The sequence below is a fragment of the Vombatus ursinus genome, unplaced genomic scaffold (assembly GCF_900497805.2).
Source record: "Vombatus ursinus unplaced genomic scaffold, bare-nosed wombat genome assembly UNPS02000580.1, whole genome shotgun sequence".
Taxonomy (NCBI): Eukaryota; Metazoa; Chordata; class Mammalia; order Diprotodontia; family Vombatidae; genus Vombatus; species Vombatus ursinus.
The window spans coordinates 24,797,513-24,822,971 of NW_020940358.1; the positions used below are offsets into that span (position 1 = coordinate 24,797,513).

General features: G+C 35.8%; 1 protein-coding gene across 1 annotated transcript in view; it reads right to left on the bottom strand.

Annotated features, from left to right (window-relative positions):
* CSE1L (chromosome segregation 1 like) overlaps positions 1-25,459 on the bottom strand; it is a 62,622-nt gene that overhangs the window by 31,861 nt on the left and 5,302 nt on the right. The window contains exons 2-5 of the mRNA XM_027851335.1: positions 10,315-10,410; positions 7,702-7,844; positions 1,750-1,851; positions 1,514-1,659 (exon numbers count right to left, since the gene is read on the bottom strand). Coding sequence (XP_027707136.1) covers positions 1,514-1,659; positions 1,750-1,851; positions 7,702-7,844; positions 10,315-10,399 — 476 coding nt within the window. The 5' untranslated portion in view covers positions 10,400-10,410. The remainder of the gene's footprint in view (positions 1-1,513; positions 1,660-1,749; positions 1,852-7,701; positions 7,845-10,314; positions 10,411-25,459) is intronic.

Sequence of the window (25,459 nt, forward strand, 5' to 3'; positions counted from 1 at the left end):
TTAGGGAAGGAAATATGTATTCATGGTATGTTAAAACTGAGAAACAGATATATAAACACATGATAAAAAAACTTTGCTTGCCATAGTAGCTTAGTGTTTGATAAACCCAAAGATTCAAGCTATTAGGACAAGAAACTCACTGTTTGACAAAAATTGTTAGGAAAACTGGAAAGCAGTCTAGTAAAAACTAGGTATACATAAAACATTTCCACTACATATATCAAGAAAAGTTCCAAATGGGTACATGATTTAGAAATAAAGGGTGACATCATAAACAAATTAGAAAAGCATGGAAAAAATTACCGAATAAAATATAAAACTTTTCGCATGAGCAAAATCAATATAGCTAAAATTAGAAGAGAAGCAGGACACTGGGAGGGAAAGTATTTGCAGCAGGTTTCTTTGATAAGAGCCACTCCCCAATTAACAAATGATCAAAAGATATTCCATATCAGATTTCAGATTTCAGAGGAAAAAATTCAAGGTATCAATAGTGATATGCAAAAATGTTCCAAATCACTACTGATTAGATAAATAACAAAACAAATCTAACATACCACCTCATAATCATCGGAGTTGATAAAAAAGAAAAATGGCAAATGCTGGTGGGGTGGTGAAAAACAGGTGCAATAATGCACTGCTGGTGGAACTGAGAACTGGTCTAATCATTATGGAAAGCAATCTGGAACTACGCCTAAAAACTACTAAACTGTTTACACCTTTTGACCCAGAAATAACACTAGTTGGTCTATACCCCAAAGAGAAAAAGAGAAAAGGACTATCTACAAAAATATTTATGGCAGCAAATAACTGAAAACTGAGGGGATGCCCATCAATTGGGAGAAAGGCTGAACAAGTTATGGTATATAGATATGACAGAACGCTACTGTACTATAAGAAATGATGAAAGGGATGATTTAAGAGAAATCTGGGAAGACTTGCACAAATTGATGCAAAGTGAAGTGAACAGAATCAGGAAAACAATTTAGACAATAACAACAATATTTTAAAAGTCAAAAGACTTTGAAAGGTTTAAGAATTGTAAAAACACAATGATCAACCATAATTCCAGAGGACTCACGATGAAACAACCTATCTCCAGAGAGATAAGACTCCAGAGTGCAGACTGGAGGATATGTTTTTGTACACAACCAAAAAGGGAATCTGTTGTGCTTGACTGTTTATGTTTGTAACGGGTTGCTTTTCTCACCTTCTCAAGAGGAAAAGTGAGTAAGAGAATGGGAGGAAGAGAATTGGACCTGAAAATAAAACTGAATTTAAAACAATTTGCTTGTTTTATTAAAGAGTCGGTAATCATGTTTTAGATATGCCAGTAATCACAAAAATAAAACTGCATTTCAATAAACATTTCCTGTGTACCTATCATGCACAAGTACAATAAAGATGTAAGTCTATTTGAAAAGCAAAACTAAATAAGCATCTGGATCCTTTAAAATATTTCAATTCATGCTTTCTGTATATATACACACACACACACACACAAATCCCATACCTTTTAAATAATGAATGTGCTGTGCGAAGAACCCCATTGATAACGTGGAAGTCTCCACTCTGGAAACGATTGACCATTTCTGTCAGTAAGTCAGGCCATTTTTGAGGAAAATCCTCTCGGCCAATGATACTGATTGCATCACTTAGCTGGAAACAAAAAAGAAATAGTTCAGTTGGGTGAAAGCTTGATAAAACAAGTCTGCAAAGACAATAAAACATTATATGGCCCTCTATTACCTGTTTCTGAATCTGTTCAGGACTGCTAAGCATCAAGTGCACTATATTAGCTTTAATGGCTATTCGATCTGCTTCACAGATTTTGTTTGGTTCATCTTCAATCTAAAAGTAAAGAATGGATAATTAACATTAAATGATCATGTTCTCTTCTAAGTCCTTGGACAAACTATAATTAAATTTTCTCTTCAGGGTGAAGAAGTTTGAATACTCCTTCCTATCCATTACCACTCCGGGGTTTACCCTCCACCAGCATCATTCAGTAACCACTCTTCCTTTGAGATCCATACAATCCACACCCACCACCTAATCAGAAACCTGGTGGCTGGTGTGACTGACCTCCAGGACATTCTGCTTTCTTCAAGTTCCATACCTGGCTCACACTCTTTCCTCTCTCTTCCAACTCCAGCCCTCATAACAGGGGACTTCCACATACATAAAGAGACTCTCTCAAACATGCTCACACCTCTCACAGTTCATCAACTTACTCACTTCAAATCTCCTCCTCCATCCTATCTTAGCCACACATAAAGATGCTTATACTCTTGATCTTGCCATCAACCACAAATGTATCATTTCAATGTTCATGAACTCTGAAATTCCCTTTTCTGATGACAATCTGTTGTCATTCTACCCCTTTCTGCCTTGTAACCCGAAACCCTGTTCTTCATCTTCACCATAACCTCCAATCCCTGAATCCCTCAGTTCTTTCCCATGCCAACACCTTTCCATTCATTAGCTATACTCTCCTTCCTTCCTCATCCTGATTCCTTGGTAAACAAGTTTAATTCCATACTGCCACTTTCTTGAGTCCCTGATCTCCTTATCATATTGTCATTCTTGCCCCATCAATCTTCACCCTGGGATCAGATCACTCCCACTATCTGCTGCCTTTGCTCCTACACATTTATGGGTAAATGAAGCTACAAAACCATGCAGATTGGATCCACTACAATTTATGTTACATAACCTCAACAGGGCGCTTATTACAGCAAGGTATTTCTTTTATACTTCCCTAAGTAACTCACAATCCCATTTATCAAATTTTTTCATCCCTTCCAAGGCTGTCCCTCGCCCCATTGTCTCGGCTAAGAACCTTGCCTCATATTTTAATGGAAAAAAAATTTGAAGACATTTGCCTGAGCTCACTCTTCTCCCCTCCTCCTCATATCTCTTTTACCCCTCTCTCACAGAATCAAGCAGCCTTTTTACTTGCTCTACAAGCACAAGTTATCTCATTCCTTCCCATCTCTTGTTCTGCAGATTGCCCCCTCCATTATCTCCAACCCCTCACTTGTCTTCAATGTCTCCTTGTCTACTGCTGCTTCCCTATGGCCTACAAAAACACCCATGTGTCCCCTAACTTGATTCATTACCTCTCCTCCCTATTATGGTTAAATACCTCACTTGAGAAGGCCATCTACAACAGGTATCTCTACTTCCTCTCCCTCCTCAACTCTCTAGTCTGGCTTCTGACCTCACCATTCAACTGAAGCTGTGCTCTCCAAAGTTATGACTCATCTTTTAATTGCAAAATCTAATGGCCTTTTCTCAATCCTCATCCTTCCTGGCATTTCTGCAGCTTTTGGTACTATCAATCACCCTTATCTCACTGATAATCTACTTCAAGGTTTTGGTGACACTAATCTCTACTGGTTTTCCTACCTGTCTGACTCCCTTTCAGTTTCCTTTGCTAGATATTCATCCAGGCCATGCCCACTAAAGGTGGGTGCCCCACAAGGCTCTGTTCTGTCCTTCTCCCTCTAAACTATTTTACTTGGTGATCTCACTGTGCTCATGGTTCTCAGATCCACTTATCTTAGCAACAAACTCATTCCTGACATTTCATATTTCCATTCATCTCAAAATGAATGTCCTATAGTCATCTTAAATTCAACATGTACAAAAGTGAACTTGTGGTTTTCTTCCACAAGTCTTCTCCACTCTGAACTTCCCTATTACTGTTCAGGGCACCATCGCTCTCCCAGTCACTTGGACTCACAACCTAGATGTTTCTTCTCCACTCTTTATTCTCTTTCAACCCCTATATCCAAATCTGTTGCCAAGTTCTCTCATTTCTACCTTCATAACATCTCTCCTATATAATCTCTTCTCCCCTCTGACACTGTTACCACCCTGTTGGAGGATCTTATCAGCTCATGCCTAGACTATTATAATAGAGTAATTGTTGGTCTCTCTACCATGTCTCACCTCAATGCATTTTATCCTCCACTTGGCTGTAAAATATTCCTAAAGCATACTTTTAACCATTTCACTCAATTCAATAAACTCTGGTGGCTCCCTATCACCTCCAGGATCAATTATAACATCCTTTATTGGACACTCAAAAGACTTTCACCTGCCCCTTTCATACCTTCAGTTTTCTTATACTTTACTTACTCCTACATACTCTGTGATCTAGTGACTGGTCATTTCCACCTGCTGTTCCTCATACATAGAATACTGTCCCTCCTCATCACCACCTCGAGGCTGTCCTGGCTTGCTTCAATGCCATCTAAAATCCTATCTTATCCAAGAAACTTTTCTTGATCCCTCTTAATTCGAGTACTATTCCTCTATTGATTAACTCCAATTTATGCTATATGTACCTTGTCTATAAAGAATTATTTTCATGCTGTATCCCCTCATTAGATCGTAAGCTCCTTAAGAGTAGGACTTGACTTTTCCCTTAACATAGTTACTGGCACTTAATAAACGCTTACTGACTGACTTTTAAATTGCTAATTTTCTGAGCTATACATCCTAGAAGGGCACATTAGCAATAAATACTACCGTGAAAACATAATGTTAAGAAAGATGTCACAGTCAGTGTTAGTGCTACAGGAGTAAGATGTTGCTACATATGTTGGAACCCACACAACATGACAACGGGAAGCAAACAGTCAAAGAAAACAACTCCACTGGTACTCAAATAGTAGTTGTAAAACTTTCAATTTCAGTCTTTGTCATTAATCTGATGTAAGTTACAAGGGGGTTTCTTTGGCATTACACTGGACCTCTAACATAAAGTATTAATAGATTTATCATAAAAATATACTGGTCAAGATATTAAAAAGTACAGTATGCTCTCCTGCACATTTATTTGCTTATAAGGTCTGTATCTTTCCTACTTCACCTCACATGTGTGCAATAGTAAAATGAAGACAAAAGTTTAAAAATGTGGAAGAAGTTTCTTTATTTCAAACAAAAATCCAAATCCAAACCAAATTAATGTTTCACTCTCTTCCTGATCTAAGGCATCAGACTTTTTTATATGAGAAGTTCTTGGAATTCCAGACTCAGATAGAGATGGATGACTGGAATGCTATGTAGTGCTAAACACTCTAACAGGGTGAAAAGAAGCAAAGTATCTCTTTAGAACTATAATGTCTCTAAAGGGTATTGAGTAAAGAAAAACAGAGGTTCTGGGGGTAGATTAGTTCTGTTCAGAGAATTTGAAAAAAAGGAAAGAGATGGGAGGGAAAAAGGAATTCACTAGTGCAGAAAGATGACAGAGAGGGCAGAACTTGATATTCTTCATACCTGGGGTGCATGAGAAGAGTATGGACAAAGGGGTAGAGAACAGTGGGCAGATGAACTTTATTCTTATACGAAAAGGACAAAGAAGAATTGAAAACATAATTTGGTAGAGAAATACATCAAATTCAAGAGAAAAACAAGTAGGGGATTCGAAGTGAGAATGGGGGGAGAGTAATACCAGGAAGGGAATAGTGGGAAGCAAAATAAACTTCCTTTTCTTAAAGTGTCCAAAAAGGTCAAAAAAAAAATTTTTTTTAAAGAACCAGAGTATACTGTTTACCTTGATTTCTTCCAACAGTTAAATGAAGATAATGATTGCACCTACTTCCCAGGGTTGTAATGAGGATCAAATGAATTAACATTTATAAAACGCTTAATACAGCCCCTGACACATAGTAGGTACCATATAAGTGCTAGTTATTACTGTTATTATTATTATTATTTTCTTCATTGGATGGTAAACCCCATGAGGGCAAGGAATATGTCATCTTTCACGTTATCATCACTCTTGACATTTTGATTGCCACTGGACTCTGGTGACTCTGGAGGAGAGAGTGAGGCTGATGACTTTTCGAAGCTCTGCCTTACTTAAAACCAATTCACTGGAAAGTCAAGACGTCACTCTCTTGATGTCATTGGTCCTCTTTGAGAATTGAAGGAGAATAACAAACAAACAAAAAAAACTTGACACCCAGCCTAACATATAGTAGCCCTTAATAAAAACAAATCCAAATAATAAAATATAGAAAGAACCAGAGTATAAAGAATTACCTTAGATTGCTCTCACAGACAAATGGCTGAACAAATTGTGATATATGACTGTAACAATTATTACTGAACCACATGAGAAATGACAAAAAAAGACAATTTCAGAAAACCCTAAGTAGTATGAATTGAAATAGGGTATAGTGAACAGAATAAGCACAGAAATTAATACATGGACAGCAATATTATGAAGAAAAAAACTTTGACTTTAAGAGATTTAATCAATGCAGTGGTCACAGCCAAACTAATCATGTCCCCAGAGAATCTGTGTATCATGAAGCATATTACTACTCCCTGATAGAGAGCTGATGGACATAAGAAACACAAAGAGAAATACGTTTTAGACATGTACATTGTGACATTTCTTTTCCTTGACTATTGTTCACAAAGGCATTTTTTCTTTCTTTTTTTAATGTGCTTAAGCCTACACACACACACACACACACACACGCACGCACACGCACACGCACGCCGCACAGATGCATGTGGCTAATAAGGTAACATCTTCTACCTTATTTACTACCTGGAAAATAAGCAGCTTGACAAATACATTCTCTAAACTAAGTCTGAAGAACTCTTATGTATGGAATAAATCCATTTCTAACATCCAATTAATCTTATCTGCAATATCACTGCTACTATCACTACAAAGAACCTGCTCGTTCTTTCTTTACCCCTGACAAGAGTGAAAAAATGAAATAAACTTGTTTCATAATTTAAGATTCTGGGGTAGTTTTAAAATTTGTAGTCAGCAACTACTAAATATACCTTGAAATTATAAGTATGTTTACATTCTAAAATATATAGGCCGGCTGCCATTATAAAGAACTCCTACGAATAAAGAAAATTATTTTGCCATTATATAAAAAGCTTTTTCTCCGTGACGGGATTTATTCTTTGCTTGGTTAGTTTTATCCCATTTATGCATAATCTCATAATTTTAGTCTGACACACAAAAATAACTCTTATTGTATGTTCAGGCTATTTTTCCCTGACAAGGCATCTTTATCACACAATTAAATTTATAAAATATAATAAGCAACACCTCTGAAAAGAAAAAGGATCATCAAAACATTTTTTAAAATGAACAGAACACAAGTTTAAGGGGAGAAGAAAAAGAAGGCTTGGAAGATAATGTGGAGAATTCATTATCTAAAAAACAAATAGGATAAACAAAAATATTTATTGTTTTGGTTTTTTTTTTTTTTGGTTGGGCAATAAGGGTTAAGTGACTTCCCCAAGGTCACCACAGCTAGTAAGTGTTATGTGTCTGAGGCTGGATCTGAACTCAGGTCCTCCTGAATCCAGGGCTAGTGCTCTATCCACTGCACCACCTAACTACCGCCCCCCAACAAAAATATTTTTAAAAAGCAACATCACTTAATTCAAAGGAGCTAACAGAGTTGAAATTAATAAAAACGGAGATGAAATCAATAAAATTATAAAATTTTAGCCATTTCCAAGGAAGGCAAATTTATGAAAACTGTTAAAGTAACCAATGAGAAAAAAAGGGCTTTGAAACAGAGCCTTATTCCAAAAAGTTCCTATTCAATTTGTGTCAACCAGTATTCTGCAAATATTGCTTGCAAAGGTCCTATAAAGTTACAGGAGAGATAAAAGTTTTAAAATTCTATTTACTAAAATACCTACAATTCTCCAGTTCCTCTTGATATAGTTCTTGAATGTTACTGAGGCACACACTTTGATGACATTATCTTGAGACTTCTCCAGCAATGTTAAAAGCAGTAATGGGTAATTTTGATTTCCTTCAACAGACTCGAGAAATTTCTCAGCTGTAAAATAATATCATTTTTAGGGAACACCAAATAATCTTATTAAATATCAAAATCCTTTCATTTTAAGTGTACGAGAAACATGGAAATGTAAAGACTTCAACTTCAAAGTTAAGAATGGACAAATCTAATTAAACCCACCCAGGTCAGATGTTCTTAACATAACCACAGTACCCCAAAACCTCTAATGTTAAGAGCATCACCCCAAGCATTCTAGTTTTCCTTTGGAACTCAAGATAAATCTATTAGGCCCCATTTTTCCTCATGCATAAAATGAAGGGAATGGACCACATGATACAACTACTTGATGTGCGTACGATGATTTGCTGTTCTAAATGTACTCTAATATGTATCACCTCGGGGCAGCTAAGTGGCGCGGTGGATAGGCCCTGGAGTCAGGAGGACCTGAATTCAAATCCAGCCTCAGACACGTAACACTCACTAGCTGTGTGACTCTGGGCAAGTCACAACCCCAATTGCCTCACCAAAACAAAAAAAAATTGCATCACCTCATTTCATCCTTAAAACAACACAACAGGGTAGGTATTTTCATCCCAGTTTTACAGATGAAAAAAATAAGGCACAGCAAAGTAAAGTGAATTTTGGTAAAAATCATAAGCAAGTAAGTTGAAGAGCTGGAACTTGAACATTTGTTGAGTTGTTTCAGCTGTCTCCAACCTTTTGGGGTTTTCTTGGCAAAGATACTGGAGTGGTTTACCATTTCCTTCTCCAGCTCATTTTACAGATGAGGAAACTGGGGCAAACAAAAATGACTTTTCCAGGGTCACACAGCTAATAAATGTCTGTGGCCAGATTTGAACTCAAGAAGATTATTCTTCCTGACTCCAGGCCTGGCACTCTATCCACTGAGCCATCTGGCTGTCCTAGAACACCTAGTTATATTCTAGTCACCTACCAGAGACTAGAATACAGGTCATGACTTTTAGTCCCACATTCTTGCTGCTACCCCATGTTGGCAACCTATGATCTTTAACAAGCTTTTCGGATATACGCATTTATGATCCATGAATTTACCTAAACCCTTTTTGAATCTGTATCTTTTCACTCCAACTGAAGTAAAGAGTTGCTTAATTTTTTTCTGTCATTCTATAAAGCAATAAATAATTTTTCCTCTCTTGCAAATTTTTGGGTTTTCTCTTGTTATAATATTCCAAGATTTGCTTTGAAAAACCCTTATCTAAAACATTCATGATCTTTTAGAATTGAACCATACATCTACGCATTCCTTTTTCTAGATTTATGGGTCTCAATCCTTTCAGTGTTTATACATACAGCAACCTTTCTACTATCTTTACATTCCTCCCTCTCTGCTCATTTAAATATACTATATTTTTCTTCAGGTATGATGACCAGAAATAGGAAGAATCTATCAGGTCAGATCATCCCACTAAGTGCTGGACTTCGAGTCATGCCAGTTTTTGACTCCTATAATTACAATTTCAATTATTTCTTTCGGTATACATTACACATGCCCACAAAGAAATGACACTTTTTTTTACCCCTTTATACAACCACCAAAAGAGTCAGGACATACATCTCTGTCAGCTTAACATTTTTATCATTCAAGAACTGTTTAGGAACATTTGAAAATTTGGAAGTGTCGCTATGTATTTTCTCCTCCAAACCACTTACAAAGATGTTTAGTAAGTTCAGTCCCTGGGAAATATTCTGGATAAGCACCACTTGACTCATAGTCTTTATTTTCTATAAGACAATTCCCTAACTAGGACAAAATATTTCCTAACCAAAGTAACTAATCTGAAGGACTACATATTGGTTAGAGATTTTCTGAAAGTCTTAGTATATTGCAGTCATATAAATATTAAACACTTTAAAAAACTACATTTGTCAGGCATGTTCCTCCTTTAAAAAACTACAGACTTAACTGTTCAGTGATCTTCTATTTTATTATACATACCAACTAGCCAGTCTGCACTTCAAGAATTCCCTTATGAAAACTTCAAAAGCAAGTTGAAAGCAAGTTATGTTATTAGATCATATTATATATAAAGGCTTATACTATTTGGACTTTTAACATTTCTAATAGACATTAGATAAATTTAGTAGGAAATATTCAATCACTATTTTTAAAAATTTTGAGCCTTAGGTTAATAGAAATTAATTCTGTGCCTTAGTTTCTCTCTCCCCAAAATGGAGAAATTTCAACCTAGGAATTAAAAAAAAAACCAAGAATGGATTAAAACACTATTTATAAAGACAGTTTTAGATTTAAGCTAATATCTTTTCACTCTGAAGAGCCTACAAGCAAAAATTAACTAATGAAAATGAAAATAAAAGTTAAAGGCAATAAGCAGACAGGTAGGCTTCACTCAACATGACTGAAAAGAAAAGTCAATATTGGGCTGACATTTGTAAGTGAAGCGGATTAAATTAAGTACTTCTTCAATTGTTCTTTAGGGGAAAAAATTCAGTATATATAACACTTTACCTGGACGTCTGACAGCAGGATCGGGATCAAGGGTCTTCTTTAAATACTCTGTTAGAGTTTGCAAATTTGCATCACTTAGTTCCATTGTAGCAGAACCTAAAATAGAGAAGAAGTTTGAGTAATTAACCAAGTGATTGTGCTATAATTTCACTCATGGGATAGCATATTCAGAACTAGAAGGAATCTTAAAAGTCAAGTCCAAACCCTTCATTTTACAAACTGGGCCCAAAAAGATTAAGTGACTTAAGTTACAAAGGGAGAAGTGGCAGATCCATGTTCAAAACCCAATCCTCTGACAAATCTCCTACACCAGGGTACCTCAACATGACATATCCCTTCTCATATATATTAACCTGTTACATGTGGGGTATAAATTAATTAAAAAAGGCTTCCAGGAGTTGGACTTTAAGGTGAGAATGATTACCTTGACAGATGAAAACAAAAGTATATCAGAATAAGGAAAGGGGGGGGGGGGGAGCAAGAGTAGAGGAAAGAAAAAGAGACCAAAAAGAAATTTTACTTAAATCCCAAAATACAGAGATAGGCAGAATAGAATGACAGCATGACTATGTTAGTTTTCTCAAACACCATGGAGAACAATCAGTAAGGAAATATCATGTGGTAAATAAGCATCAAATGAAAATTTTTCATGTTGGGGGTCAATAACAACAAGACCAAACAATTTTCAGGTTTTTCCTAAAAATAACCAGGATATAAAATAAACTCATATAAATCATCACCATTTCAGCATATTTATCAACAAAACTCAGAAGATAATGAAAAAGTAATTCCATGTAAAATATTTGCAGAATGAATACAATGTAAAAGCTATATGAATACAACTACAAAATATTGCTTATGGAAATAAAGACATACCTAAATAATTGGAGAAATGTTAACTGCTCCTGAGTAGGCTGAGTCAATACAATGAAAATTACAACATTAACTAAATTAATTTGCCTATTTAGTGCGTACCAATCAAACTACAAAAGGATTACTTTGTAGCGTTAGGAAAAAAAAATCATAAAGAAATTCATCTGAAGGAACAAAAGGTCAAGAATTTCAAAGGAAATAAAGAAAACAAGGTGGAAGAAAGGGAGCCTAGTTATACCAGATCTCAAACTATACTACAAAGCAGTAATCAACAAAACAATTTGGTACTGTTTAAAAAATAAGTCGATAACTAAAACATATTAGGTATAAAAAAGCCAAGGTTTCCCACTACATCCAGGGCCATCTTCAGTCATACTGATCTATATCTTGCCACTGGACATAAATGGCTCCAGAGGATAAAGTGAGACTGGTAACTAGTCTGTACAGCTCTCCCTCATTTAACTCCAATTTACTTGTATGTCATAGCATGTGTCTGATGTCATAGTCCTCTTCCAGAAGGAAGGACAAACAATAACAACAACATTATATGTAGAAGCAAAGTAACATAGTAGTACAGTGTTTGATAAACCTGAAGACCCAAACTACTGGGTAATTATTCACTATTTGACAAAAACTGCTGAGAAAACTCAAACGCAGTTGAACAGAAACATCTCAAGTCTCACACTACGATAAGCTCCAAATGAATACACACCTTAGACATAAAAGGTGACATCATAAAGGAATTAGATGAACAAGGAAGAAATTACCTTTCAGATCTATGGATAGATCTTCAATAGCAAGTTTCCCTGAGAATAGTCTTATTTGCAAAATTGAATTCAAATTTATAAGAATTGCCATTCCTCAAATGAAAAATGATTTTAAAATGTGAACCAAAGCTTTTTTTAAAAAAGAAATCCAAGTTATCAATAGCCATAGGAAAGACATGCTCAAATTATTTATAATTAAAGAAACTCTGAGGTTCTATCTCACAACCACGAGGTTTACAAAGTTAAGAAAAAAGGAAAATGACAAATGTTGGAGGGGATATAGGAAAACAGGTAGACAAATGTACTGCTAGTGGAGCTGTGAATTGATAATAGTCATTCTGGAAACCAATCTGCAACTATGCTCCCAAAATCACTAGGATAGGCATATACCCTTTGACCCAACAATAGCTCAAAGAGATCAAAGAAAGAAGAAAAGGACTGATTTTTTTTTTAAATATTTAGAGCAGTTCTTTTTGTAGTGGCAAAGTACACATCAATTGGTGAATGGTTGCACAAATTTTAGTATATCACTGCAACTGAATACTACTTTATTCAATGTAGTGCAGAAATTATGAAAGGGATGAGTTCAGAAAACCTGGGAAAACTTGTATGAATTGAGCCAAGTAAAGTCTCTGTAGACAAAATACTCTGAAAGACTTAAAAAAAACTCTGATCAAGCAATGATCAACCATGATTCCAGAAGACTAATAATGAACTGTGCTATCAACCTCCTCACAGAGAAATGATGGATTCAAGATGCAAAATAAGATGAAATTTTGGGACATAAAAAATGTGGGAATCTGTTTTGTTTACTATGCATATTTGTTACAAGGGTTTTTTCCCCCTTCTTTTAATGCTTGTGATATGAAAAATAAAATGGAAAAAAAACATTTACAAAAGCTAAACTTTAATGGAAGAGCAGTGGCAAAAAGGGTAGCGAGGTGGTATGGTGGATAAAGTGCCAGGCCTCAAGGCAGGAAGACTCATCTTCCTGAGTTCAAATCTGACCTCAGACATTTCCTAGTTGTGTAACCCTGGGAAAGTCACTTAACCCTGTTTGCCTCAGTTTCCTCATCTGTGAAATGAACTGGAGAAGGAAATGGCAAACCACTCCAGTATCTTTTCCAAAAAAACCCCAAATGGGGTCACAGTCAGACATGAGTGAAAAGACTCAACAACAACAACAATAAAGCGGCAAAAAAGGTGAACATAGAGATCTTTGAATGACAAGAAATATGACTAAAAAATTTTTTTTTTAGAAAAGTTAATCTGTTATGACATAGCGGCCACAGAGTTAGCCTTGGAGGAGGAAAAGCCTGGGTTCAAGTCCTACCTCCGAGAAATAATGACTACACAAAATGGCTATGTGATTCTAAGCAAATCACTTAAACTCTCTAAGTCGCAATTCTCAAAAACAGCACGTCATAGAGAAGATAATGAATGATTTGAGTTGCTAGATAGTTTGCTCATCTTTAATTCTCTACACCAACAAAATCACAGGTTCATTCCCTTATCACTAATATAATGGTGGTATTTATGATAGACTGGTTAGTTTGTTTGTCCTTCTTTCTTGAAGAGGACCATGACGTCAGGGAGGTGATATCATGACTCTCAAGTGAACTGGATTTAAGTGAGGGAGGGCTGTACAAAGTTACCAGTCTCACTTTCTCCTCCAGAGCCACCTGGGGTCCAGTGAAAAATATAGATCAGGACAACCAGAAATGGCCCTGGATGCAGCTGGAGACCTTGGCCTTTTTTATATGACAGACTAAAGGGGGAAAGAAGACGTGGAGAATCAATTAGAATGCTAATAATCCACAAAAAAGTACATAAACTAGGGATGTACTAAAAAAGGATGTAAAAGTAAATAAGAAACAAAGTTCCCCGGAAAACAATCTAGAATTATCCTAAAAAATGTAAGTAAACCATATGTACCTTTTAACCCAGGAACAGGAATATTTATAGCAGAATTTTTTTTGTGGTAGCTAAGAATTGGAAGTAATGAGGGTACTCACTGATAGGGAAATGACTGAACTAATTATTGTATGTAAATCTACTGGTCAGTCAATCAACAAGCATTTATTACTATGTGCCAGGCATGGTGTTAAAGTACTAAAGTTATAAAGAAAGGCAAAAACAATCCTTCCCCATAGGGATCTAGTAGCATTCTAATGGGGGAGACATGTAAATAATTAGGTACATACAATAAATATAGAGTAGGTGTAAGATAATATCAAATACAAAGGCATTAATAACTAGAGGGACACAGAAAGGCCTTCAGCAGAAAATGAGACTTGAAGAAAGGCTGGGACACAAAGAGGTAGAGGTAAGGGACAGAATATTCCAGGTATGGAAGATGGCAAGTACAAAGGAACAATGATGGCAGATGGGTGGGCAGTTTGAAGAAGTGTAAGTTTGGCCAGTGTAGCTGAACTGCAGAGAGCATGGAGCAGAATCAAGTATATTAAGGCTCAAATGAACTGGTACAGAGTAGCAACAAGATAACTATGTATACACTAAACTAAGCATCATAAAGAAAAACAACTTTGAAAGATTTAAGAACTCTTATCCATACAAAGACCTTGATTTCTAGAGAAGAGACGGATTGTATGTCCAGGATGAGACATAAAATTTCAGGCACAACTAATACAAGACAAATTTATTTTGTTTTGACTATTCTTGTTTGTTACATGATGGCTTTCACTTGGGAAAGCCATTTCAGGGGGAGCATGAGGGGTCATAATGATGCAAAAAAAAAGAATCAATGAAATATTTTCACAGAACAGAAGAACACAAAACAGAAGGCCCAAAATGGGGCAATGCTGGCACTACCTCATTAAATTTAACATTCAAAAAGAACAGACACAGAAAGACACAAAAAGAAATCAATGAAAGGACAAATCAATGCTTCTCCAAAGCAGCCCTTCCCAATTCAAGGTACAAAATCTTCCAGGAGTCACCTTAGTTAAATGTTACCCTTAATATTAGCCATTTATAGGGGCAGCTAGGTGGCACAGTGGATAGAGCACCAGCCCTGAAGTCAGGAGGACCTGAGTTCAAAATTGGTGTCTGACCAAACACTTGACACTTAGTAGCTGTGTGACCCTGGGCAAGTCACTTAACCCCAATTGCCTTTTAAAAAAAAAAACTGCCATTTATGGTGCTTCTAAAAAAAAAAACCTCTAGTTTCAATACGGAAATAATATTTTCACTGTATTAGGCTGATTTCATAGATTCTACTTTAGTCATTTTGACTTAAGATATATTCAATCTTTTTTCTTCTTTTATATACATAATAAAGAGCTTTGGAATCCTTAATGTATTCATAGGAAAGACATAGAGTATTCTTTTCTTTCTGATTTCTATTTTCTCATCACATTTTCCATGCTGAATTTTTAGTGAAATAGCTTTAAAGTTTCCACATTATTAAGTATTTTGTTTTCTGTCCTTGCTGTTCCTTGGGTAGGTCATTTCATCTCCCATCTCAGTGCCTTTGCACAAGAGTCCCCCTTCCTGGAATGTACTTACTCCTCACCTCCAGTTCTTAGAATCCTTAATTTCCTTTTCAAATTTCAGCCCTCCTACATGAGGTTTTTCCTGACTCTCCCCAAACCCAGATGTTAGTGCCTCTTAACAAAAACAAACCCCTACCCCCCAAAAAAATATTCCTGTCACTTCTGCTATAAGACTTGTTTTGAAAACAGAAATCTGGGGAACTTGAACATTACTCAAATTTCACTCTTGCTTATATACAATTTTGTTCATGAGGGGTAAAGTGCCCTATTTATTGTATATCTTCTGGTGCAGAAGGAACTGTGAACAGTCTGAACTCATACATTTCACTTCCACTGCCACCTTCTGCTATAAACACCCCAGGTCCCAGCACTCTGCCCCTACCCCTTCATTTGAGAAAGTTTTTTGAATGCTGTGCCCCTAACCTCACTGTTCCCATAAGCCCAGTGGTTTTTACTGTGTAATTTTTAGAAATGTATATGTTAAGTTATAGATGAAGTGCCTGTACCTTGTTTTTATTTTGTATATACTTAATATGTATACATGTTGTCTCCCCTATAGAATATAAGCTTGTAAGAGCAAGGGACTTTGCTTTTTGTCTTTGTATCTCTACCTCCTAACACAGAATAAGTTCTTAATAAATATTTTTTGATTTTCAAAAGTAAAAATGTTCTAACTTCTGAGCTACAAGCCACAGATGTGCTTTTCTCATTGAAATATCTTGGTTCCTTTATTCTTATTTCAGATTTTAATTTCTGAATTCTACTATCATTTTCATAGCAATAACAGAAGGCTGCCTCAACCATCAAATCCAAAGTCAGAAAACAGGCTGGAAGAATAAGCAAACAGAAAAAGAATTCCATCATAAAAAGTTATTACGGTGACAAGGATGTTCAAGACATAAACCCAGAAGAAGAGAAGGGCTTCAAAAAATCTACAAGTAAAGCCTCAAAGAAAAACAAAGAATGGGCACAAATTCAACTTAAAAATCTTAAAACGAAGCAGGAACTTTGGTTTTTGTTTTACTTTGTTTTGTTTTAAATAGTAAAAATGGTTTTTATAAATGAGACAGGAGCACTAAAGGAAAAAATGTGAAAAGAATGAGAGCTATGGAAGATAAAATCAGAGATTTAAAAACTAACTTTGCCCCAAGCAACCAATCCCCTTGAAAACTAGAATGGACCAAAAAGAAGTTAATGACTTCATTAGAGATAATTAAAAATATTAAAGCAAAAAAAATGAAAAAAAAAGAGAGTGAAAGGTATCTCATATCAAAAACAATGCACCTAGAAAACAGACTGAGGAGAGAAAAAAATTAATAATCATTGGACTACCTGAAAGCCAAGACATGAAAAAGGGTCTAGACGTTATATTTGCAGAAATCATAAAAGAAAACTGCCCAGAGCTCTTAGAATCAGAGGACAAAGTGCAAAAAGGAAGAGTCCACTGGTCACCTCCTGAAACACCAAAATAAAAACTCCCAGAAATATTATAGCCAAAATCTAGAGCTTAAGGGAGGAATTAGTTCTAAATAAAACCAACACTAACAATGTACAAAAACATTAACTCTTTTCTGGTAGCACCATCCTCTTCAATCCTCACCTCCCATGTATTCCTTATCCTCTCCATTTTCCAGTCTTCTTTTTAAAAGATCAAGACTAGGGGCAGCTAGGTGGTAGGTGCAGTGGATACAGCACGGGCCCTGAATTCAGGAGGACCTGAGTTCATATCTGGCCTCAGACACATAACACTTACTAGCTGTGTAACCCTGGGCAAGTCACTTAACCCCACTGCCTAGCCAAAAAAAAAAAAATACTTAACAGAATCACTCCCAGGCGTTTGTCCAGTTAGAGTCCTTCTATGACTAGTAACGATAATAGAGTTCAGAGGAGACCACATACATCATTTCCCCCAAATCAGTTCATAAGATCTTAGCTTTCTCAGATACATTTATATAGTGCCTACTACATACTTGACACTTTGCTAATTAATTTACAAATATTATCTCAATTGATCCTCACAAGAACACTTAGGAGGTAGGTGTTATTATTAGGAAAAATCATCTCACATAATCACTGTGCACAATAAGTCTATACACATAAGAAGTAGAGGTGAATGGAAGGGTCACTACCTGAACCTCACTCTCATCTGAAGTGATCAAAGGAGAAAAGAATAAACATAAACATAAACACACACACACACACACACACACACACACACACACACACACATTCTCTCTCTCTCTCTCAGGGTTGGGTACACAATTACATTTCACTCAACAGAGAAATAAGAGGGAAAGGAGAGAAAGGAAAAGGGGGAATTAAAACGCTAGACCAGGCCTGCAAAACATTTGGCCTTCAGCGCCGCTTACGGCCAGCCAAAAGAAAAATGTCGAGGATGTTCAACAGGCCTCCTGATTCCAAGGCCGGAGTTCTATCCACTGCACCACCTATCTGCCCCTCAAGTTCTTTTTAGTAATCAATGACTAGTAAAAACTGATGAAGATCTTTTTAGTGATCAATGACTGTAAAATAAGTTTTCATAAGCTCTAAAGCACATGGCCATTTATCTTCCAGAAACTATACTTCTTTAACATTCATGTTCATGTCATACATTTTTAGAGCTGAAACAAACCTGAGAAATCAGCCAATCCAGCACCTTCACTTCACAAATGAGGGCTATGAAGTACAGAGGAAGAAATAGGACTTAGCTAACATCACAAAGCCAATACTAGAAAAGATAAAACTAAAACCTAAGTCTACTTCCAGTCCAGGATTCTTTCTAACACTGCCCTATCAGCAATCTCTCTACATATTTGTGCTTCTATTTGTGTGTGTGTGTGTGTATATATATACATATATATATTATATTTGTGTATATATATGTATTATAAATGTGCTTATATTTGATTAAAAACTAGTGTCTCATCAAAAATTCTACAGAATTTTTTGGCAGTGACAAACTAAAACAGATAGGAACCTGAATTCTATAGAGGTTCTTTGCCCTGCCAAAGTGGTTCGAGGCCCGAAAAAGCTTGAGAATCTCTCTTCTGGACCGAGTGAAAAAGTGTTATTTCTGTAGAATATTTAAATTAAGCCACCAATTAATAAGTATTTAAGTGCTAAAGATACCAAGGCAAAAAATAAAGTTCTTGTCCTCAAGGGGCTTACTTTCTATAAGAGACAACATGTACATATATAAATATAAACAAAATAAATACCAGGTAAGTGGAGAGATACATGGAACTAGCAATTCGGAAAATCTGGAAAGCTTCCTCATAGAATGTGGTACTTGAGCAAAGCCTTGAAGGTAACCAAACCAAGATGTGGAAGTAAAAGTGCATTCCAGGCATGGAAGACCACTAGTACAATGGTATGTAGATAGGAGATGGAATGTTAGGTGTGAGGAACACAAAGGAATTCAGTTTAATTGGATCTCGGAATGACAGGAACAGAAAGGTAAGTTGGGGCCTGTTTGTGAAGGGCTTTAAATGCCAGAGGAATTTGTATTTGATCCTGGAAGCAATAGGCAGTCATTGGAGTTTATTAAGTGGGAAAGTAACAAGGTCAGATCTATGCTTTAGGAATTTCCCTTCAGTGGCTGTATGGAGAATGGACAGGAAGAGACCTGAGGCAGGGAAAACAATTAGAAGGTTATCATCATAGTCTAGGAAAGAGAGATTAGGATCAAAACTATTCAAAGGGTGATAGAGTGAGTGAGGGTGATAAAAGTATAGAAGCAAGAGATGTGGAGGTAGAAATGAAGAAAACTGGTAAATAATTATCTATGTGGGGTGAAAGAAAATGGGAAGTCCAAGATAATACTGAGGTTGTGACTGTGGGAGACTGTAAGAATGGTGCTATGTCTACACCACTGCCAAGAAACTTCCTGTGCCTCAGGCTGACAATTTTAAAGTTTTTAGCAATCTAATTTCATGGACCATGCAGCATCAAATCAGTGTTGGAGGAACTGCCTAAGACTGTGGAAGGAAAAAACAAAGGCTCTAGGCAATGTTATATGAAACTAACCATACAGAATTTCACAGGAGGGAGCCTGATGGATTTCTGGGAGGTGAAACTTCCTGGCTTTATGATGTTTAAATTTGAGAGAAAGGGGGTAGAGAATCATCTCCAGTTACCCTCTCATCTGGTCCTATGAGTGGACCCTTAAAAGGACCACTGTGAGAAGACAGGGCTAGATCGTGGTGTGCTAAAAAACTGTTCTTGGATCTGCTCTTATGTTTCACACATCTAACTACTATACACCTATGGTTCCAGTCTCATCATGTCTGTCTCTGAATTCAGAGGAGCATGGGAAGACTTATATGAACTGATGCAGAGGGGATTAAGCAGAACCAGGAAAACAATATACATAATAGCTACAAAAATGGAAAAAAGAACAGAAACAAACTGAACACCATAATTATAATCTGTCTATAAAAATGAGATGAAAAAATATATCTCCCTCTCTTTGCAGTGGTAAGGGAATATGGGTATAGAATACTGTCTATACTGTTAGATTTGGTTCACATATTAGTTTTGCTGAAATGCTTTTTTTCTCCTCTTTTTGTTATAAGTGATAGCTCACTGGGTAGGGAAAGGGGAGATATATATGAAAATGAAAGCAATGTATAATCAATAGGTATCAAGAAAAATTGAACATTTTAAAGAAAAAGAATTCCCAAAAATGCTCTAGGACTATCTTTATAAGGAGCAATAAAATGGGCTTTAATTTCTTTCTTTTTTTTTTTTTGGCAATTGGGGCTAAGTGACTTGCCCAGGGTCACACAACTGGTACGTGTCAAGTGTTTGGTCTGAGGTCGGATTTGAACTCAGGTCCTCCTGATTTCAGGGCCGGTGCTCTATCCACTGTGCCACCTAGCTGACCCCTAATTTCTATTTTTAAAATAATTCTTATTTGGGGCAGCTAGGTGGCACAGTGGATACAGCACTGGACCCAAGTTCAAATCCAGCCTCAGACCAAACACTTGACACTTACTTAGCTGTGTGACCCTGGGCAAGTCACTTAACCCCAATTGCCACATAAATAAATAAATGAATGAATGAATGCATGCATGAATGAATGAATGAATAAACAAATAACAATAATTCTTATTTGACACTACAAGCTATACCTAATACACTTGAGATATCTCACCACAAGAAAGACTGCCCTCTAGACAGTTTAATCTAAACATGATTAAATGGGATAACCTATGTAAAGGTAGTTGGAAAACTCTAAGGCACTATACAAACATAATGAATGTTTATGACACTTCAAATCAGAAACATTCTAATCTCCTATCAATCTTAGGTTTAAAGCAAGAGTAGAACCAGAAAAACAGAATAACAAAATTCATCAGGAAGAATAAAAGTTTCAGAATTTCAAGGTAAATAATGAAATCAATAAATAATCAATAAATATTTATGAATCATCTACTGAGTATTGGGCACTGTGTTAAGTCTAGAAAAAAGTAGAATGAAAGAAAGCCTAATACCAGATCTCAATAACACTTCAAAGCAGTGATAACAGAAGCAATTTGGTACTGATTAAAGAATAGAGAAGTCTACAGTGGAACAGTTTAGTTACACAAGAAATAAGACGCAAACAAACATAGTGGTATACTGTTTGATAAACCCAAAGACTCCAACTACTGGGGCAAGAACTTACAATTGAACAAAAACTGCTGGTAAAACTGTAAAGTAATCGGACAGAAAAGACTTTTAGACTAATATCTTACATTATATAAACCAAGGTTAACTTCCAAATGCATATATGACTTAGATATAAAAAAATTAAATCATAAACAATTAAAGGAACAAGGAGGAAACATTTATCATATTTACAGATAGAGTTCACGACCAAACAAGAATCATAGAAAATAAAATGGCCAATTTTAATTACCTAAAATTGAAAAGATCTTGCATGAACAAAATTAATAGTTAGAATTAGAAAAGAAGCCATTAAATGAGAAAAATTTTTACCATAAGTTTATCCGTCAGTCAACAAGAATTTATTAAGCATTTACTGTGTGCCAGGCACTGTACTAAATGTTGGGAACACAAATATAAGCAAAAAGAAAGGCAGTTCCTATCCTCAAGGAGCTTACATTCTAACAGGGAATGCTGAAAGGAAGACAAAGGCATAAAAAGGAAGCTGAAAGGAGGTGGGGGAGACCTAGTATCTAAGATATGAGTCAAAGATATAAGAATAATTATCATTACCCAACAAAGGCCAGGAACCAACATTCTCAAAAGAATAAATTAAGCTATCAACAGTCATATAAAAAAAAATGATTCAAATCACTGATAATTAGAGAAATGAAAATTAAAATAACTCTGAGGTTCCAGCTTCCAACCATCAGATTGGCAAAAAAAACAAAAACAAAAAAAAACCACACACAAAAAAGAAAAATGACGATTTTTGAAGAGGCTGAGAAAAAAATAAACACAATAATCCAAAGTTGACAAACTGAATTGATCCAGCCACTCTGGAAAGTAATTTGGAACTATACATCAAAACTCATTGAACTATGCCCCCTTGACCCAACAACAACACTACTGAGCATAACGCCTCAAAGAGATTAGAGAAAGAGGAGAAGGTCCACTTACACAAAAATGCTTATAAGTTCTTTTTGTAGTGGCAAAGAAATCTAAAGAAATGAACATCAACAGGGGAACAGATGAACAAATTATGGTATATGAATGTAATGGAATATTACTGCTCCATAAGAAATGATGAAAGTGACAATTTCAGACAAACCTGGAAAGACTTGTATAAACAGATGCAGAGTGGCCATGAGCAGAAAAAGGAAAACAATTTATACAGTAACAAAAACATTATAAAGAAAAATAACTAAGAAAAAATTAATAACTCTGATCAATGCAATGACTAACTTCAGTTTCAGAGGATTTTTGATGAAATATGCTACCCACCCTCTGACAGTGACAGGATGAATTCCCAATAAAGAATGAAACATGTTTTTGGACGTGGCTAATGTGGGGATTTGTTTTATTTAACAATGCATATTTGATTTTTAAAAAAGAAGGGGTTTTCTTTCCTTCAATGGGGCGTGGGAAGGGTAGGAGGGAGTGAGAGGAAGGAAAGGTGGATTAGATTATCAATACCCAAAATGGGAAATAAAAAAGAAAGAAAAAGAGGTCATGAAGTTTTTTTAAATGAATAAAAAAGAATAAATGGAAGATGGTAGTAAACATAGACAAGCAGGACAGTTTTGAAAATAACATGTTGGGCCGTCTTCACTTGAAGAAATCAAAGCTATAGTTATATGAAGAAATGCTCTAAATCGCTACTGATTAGAGAGATGCAAATTAAAACAACTCTGGGGCAGCTAGGTGGCACAGTGGATAGAGCACCAGCCCTGAAGTCAGGAGGACCTGAGTTCAAATCTGACCTCAGATCAAACACCTGACACTTACTAGCTGTGTGACCCTGGGCAAGTCACTTAACCCCAATTGTCTTTAAAAAAAAAAAATTTAAAACAACTCTGAAGTACCACCTCACACCTATCGGATTAGCTAATATGACAGAAAAGGAAAATCATAAATGTTGGAGAAGACATAGGAAAATTAGGACACTAATACATTGTTGGTGGAGTTGTGAACTTATCCAGCAATTTGGAACTGTGCCCAAAGAGCAATCAAACTGTGCATACCCTTTGATCCAGCAATACTACTACCAGGTCTGTATTCCAAAGAGATTATAAAAAAAGGGAAAAGGACCTATATGTACAAAATTTTATAGCAGTTCTTATTATGATGGCAAATGGAAAATGAGGGACTATCCATCAATTGGGGAATGGCTGAACAAGTTGTGGTATATGAATATAATGGAATACGATTATGCTATAAGAAATGATGAGCAGGCAGATTTCAGAAAAACTTGGAAAAATTTACATAAACTGATGCTGAATGAAGTGAGCAGAACCAGGAGAACACTGGATACAGCACCACCATGCAATGATCAATTAAAATTGACTTAACTCTTCTCAGCAATACAATGATCCAAGCCAATTCCAAAAGACTCATTATGGAAAACACTATCCACATCCACAGAAATAACTGATGGAGTCTGAATGCAGATTGCAGCATACTATTTTCACTTTATTTGTTTGCTGTTTTTTCCTTTTGTTCTGTTTCTCCTTTTACAACATGACTAGCACAGAAATATGTTTTACATGAGTACACATATATAACCTATAACAAATTGGTTACTGTCTTAGGGAGCAGGTAGGGAAAATAAAGAGGAAGAAAAATTTGGAACTGAAAATCTTATAAAAAATCAATGTCAAAAATTGTCTTTACATGTAATTGGAAAAAATAAAATGCTATTTAAAAATAACACGTTGAATTTGCTGTATCATACTTAAAGGGAGAAGAATGGGTATATGGTGCTGATTCTCAGTTTTATGGTTTTTTTTCCTTTTTTATTGCTTTGTATGTGGAAATATATATCTTATTTTGCATTTGATAAACTGAGGATAAAATAAAGAGAAACAACAACAAAACAGTAAAACCTAATTGTGGAGAAATTCTAATTATAATGACCTCAAAGAAAAATTTGACAAGGCACCTCACCCTACTTCTCCTTGCAGAAGCAAAGGGACACAGTATGGAACACTGTATGTGTCACACCTTTTCAAAACTTTGTTAGTTTTGCTAAACAGTCATCCCCCCCTTTTTTATTGTAAAAGATGGCTCTCTCTACAGGGAGAGAAGGGTTACAGAGAGAAATATGTGATTTAAAACCAAAATATATCAATAAAAAATTTATTTTTTTAAAAAGTCAGTCATAAAATACCCATACTTTGACCTAAAGATCTCAATGACCAAGAATGTCAAAGATAGGAAGATCCCATATATACCAAAATATTCACAGCAGCACTTTTTGTAGTGGCAAAAAAACAGAAACAAAAGAAATGCCCACAGATTGGGGAAATGGATAAACAAATTATAATACATTTTTAAACATAAAAGAATATGAAAATACAGAGGTATGAGAATTTATGTGAAATGATGCAAAGTTAAATAAGCACAACTGCATATAACTGCAACAATGTAAATGAAAAGAAAAAAATTAAAATGAAAGCTGTCTAATTATAATGTCCAACCCAGGTCCCAGAAAAATGAGAGTATTTCCCTCCCTTCACTGGAAAGATAGTTGGTGGTTTTTTTCCCCTATTCTTTTTTGTTCTTTGTTACCAGGGATATTTTTCTTAGAAGGATAGGGGGAAGGCATATTTGGAGATAAGAGTAAAATTATCAATAAAACTGTATTAAAAAGATAAAAAAGACTTAGTATCACCATGCTTTCCCCACACATTGAACTTCTCAGGAAAGTACTGAAGTCAGGTCAAATCCATGAATGACTCATTTGATTTTGAGCCTCTAAGCACCAAGGGTATTAGATTTCCTAAAGTTTCCAGAAGTGAGAGATCAGAAGTATTTGCTCCAAGTGCAGTATCTTATAGGCATGCCCAATCCCCACCATCTTAGGATGAAGCTACAAGTACTGAATATGTGTTCAGCTCTCAATACGAGGCATTCATTGATCCAGATACCTGGAAAGGTATCTGGGTATCTGTTCATTCCATTCACCTGCCAACTACAATCTCCAGCTTTCCACTGTTTTGAGCAATAAAGGCATGGAGTCAACTCCCTAACTCCAGGACAACACTGTGTTCAGCCAACATAAGTTCTTCCCTAGTCTACATATGGAAAACTTCCATTTCAGGCTGCCCTTACCCTATTTGAGTTGATGGCTTCCAATATAAAAATCCTTTGTCTCTGCTACATCCATATCCATCCCAGTCCTACCCCTTTTCCTTGTCCTTCTGTTCCACATTGCCTTTTATCATTAACAAACTCCATCACAGACCTCTTCATCTCACACTCGATCTTACAGTGACCACAGAAACTTGGCTCCTTCCAAAAGATAATATATCCCTGGCTATACTCAGTACTTAATATTCC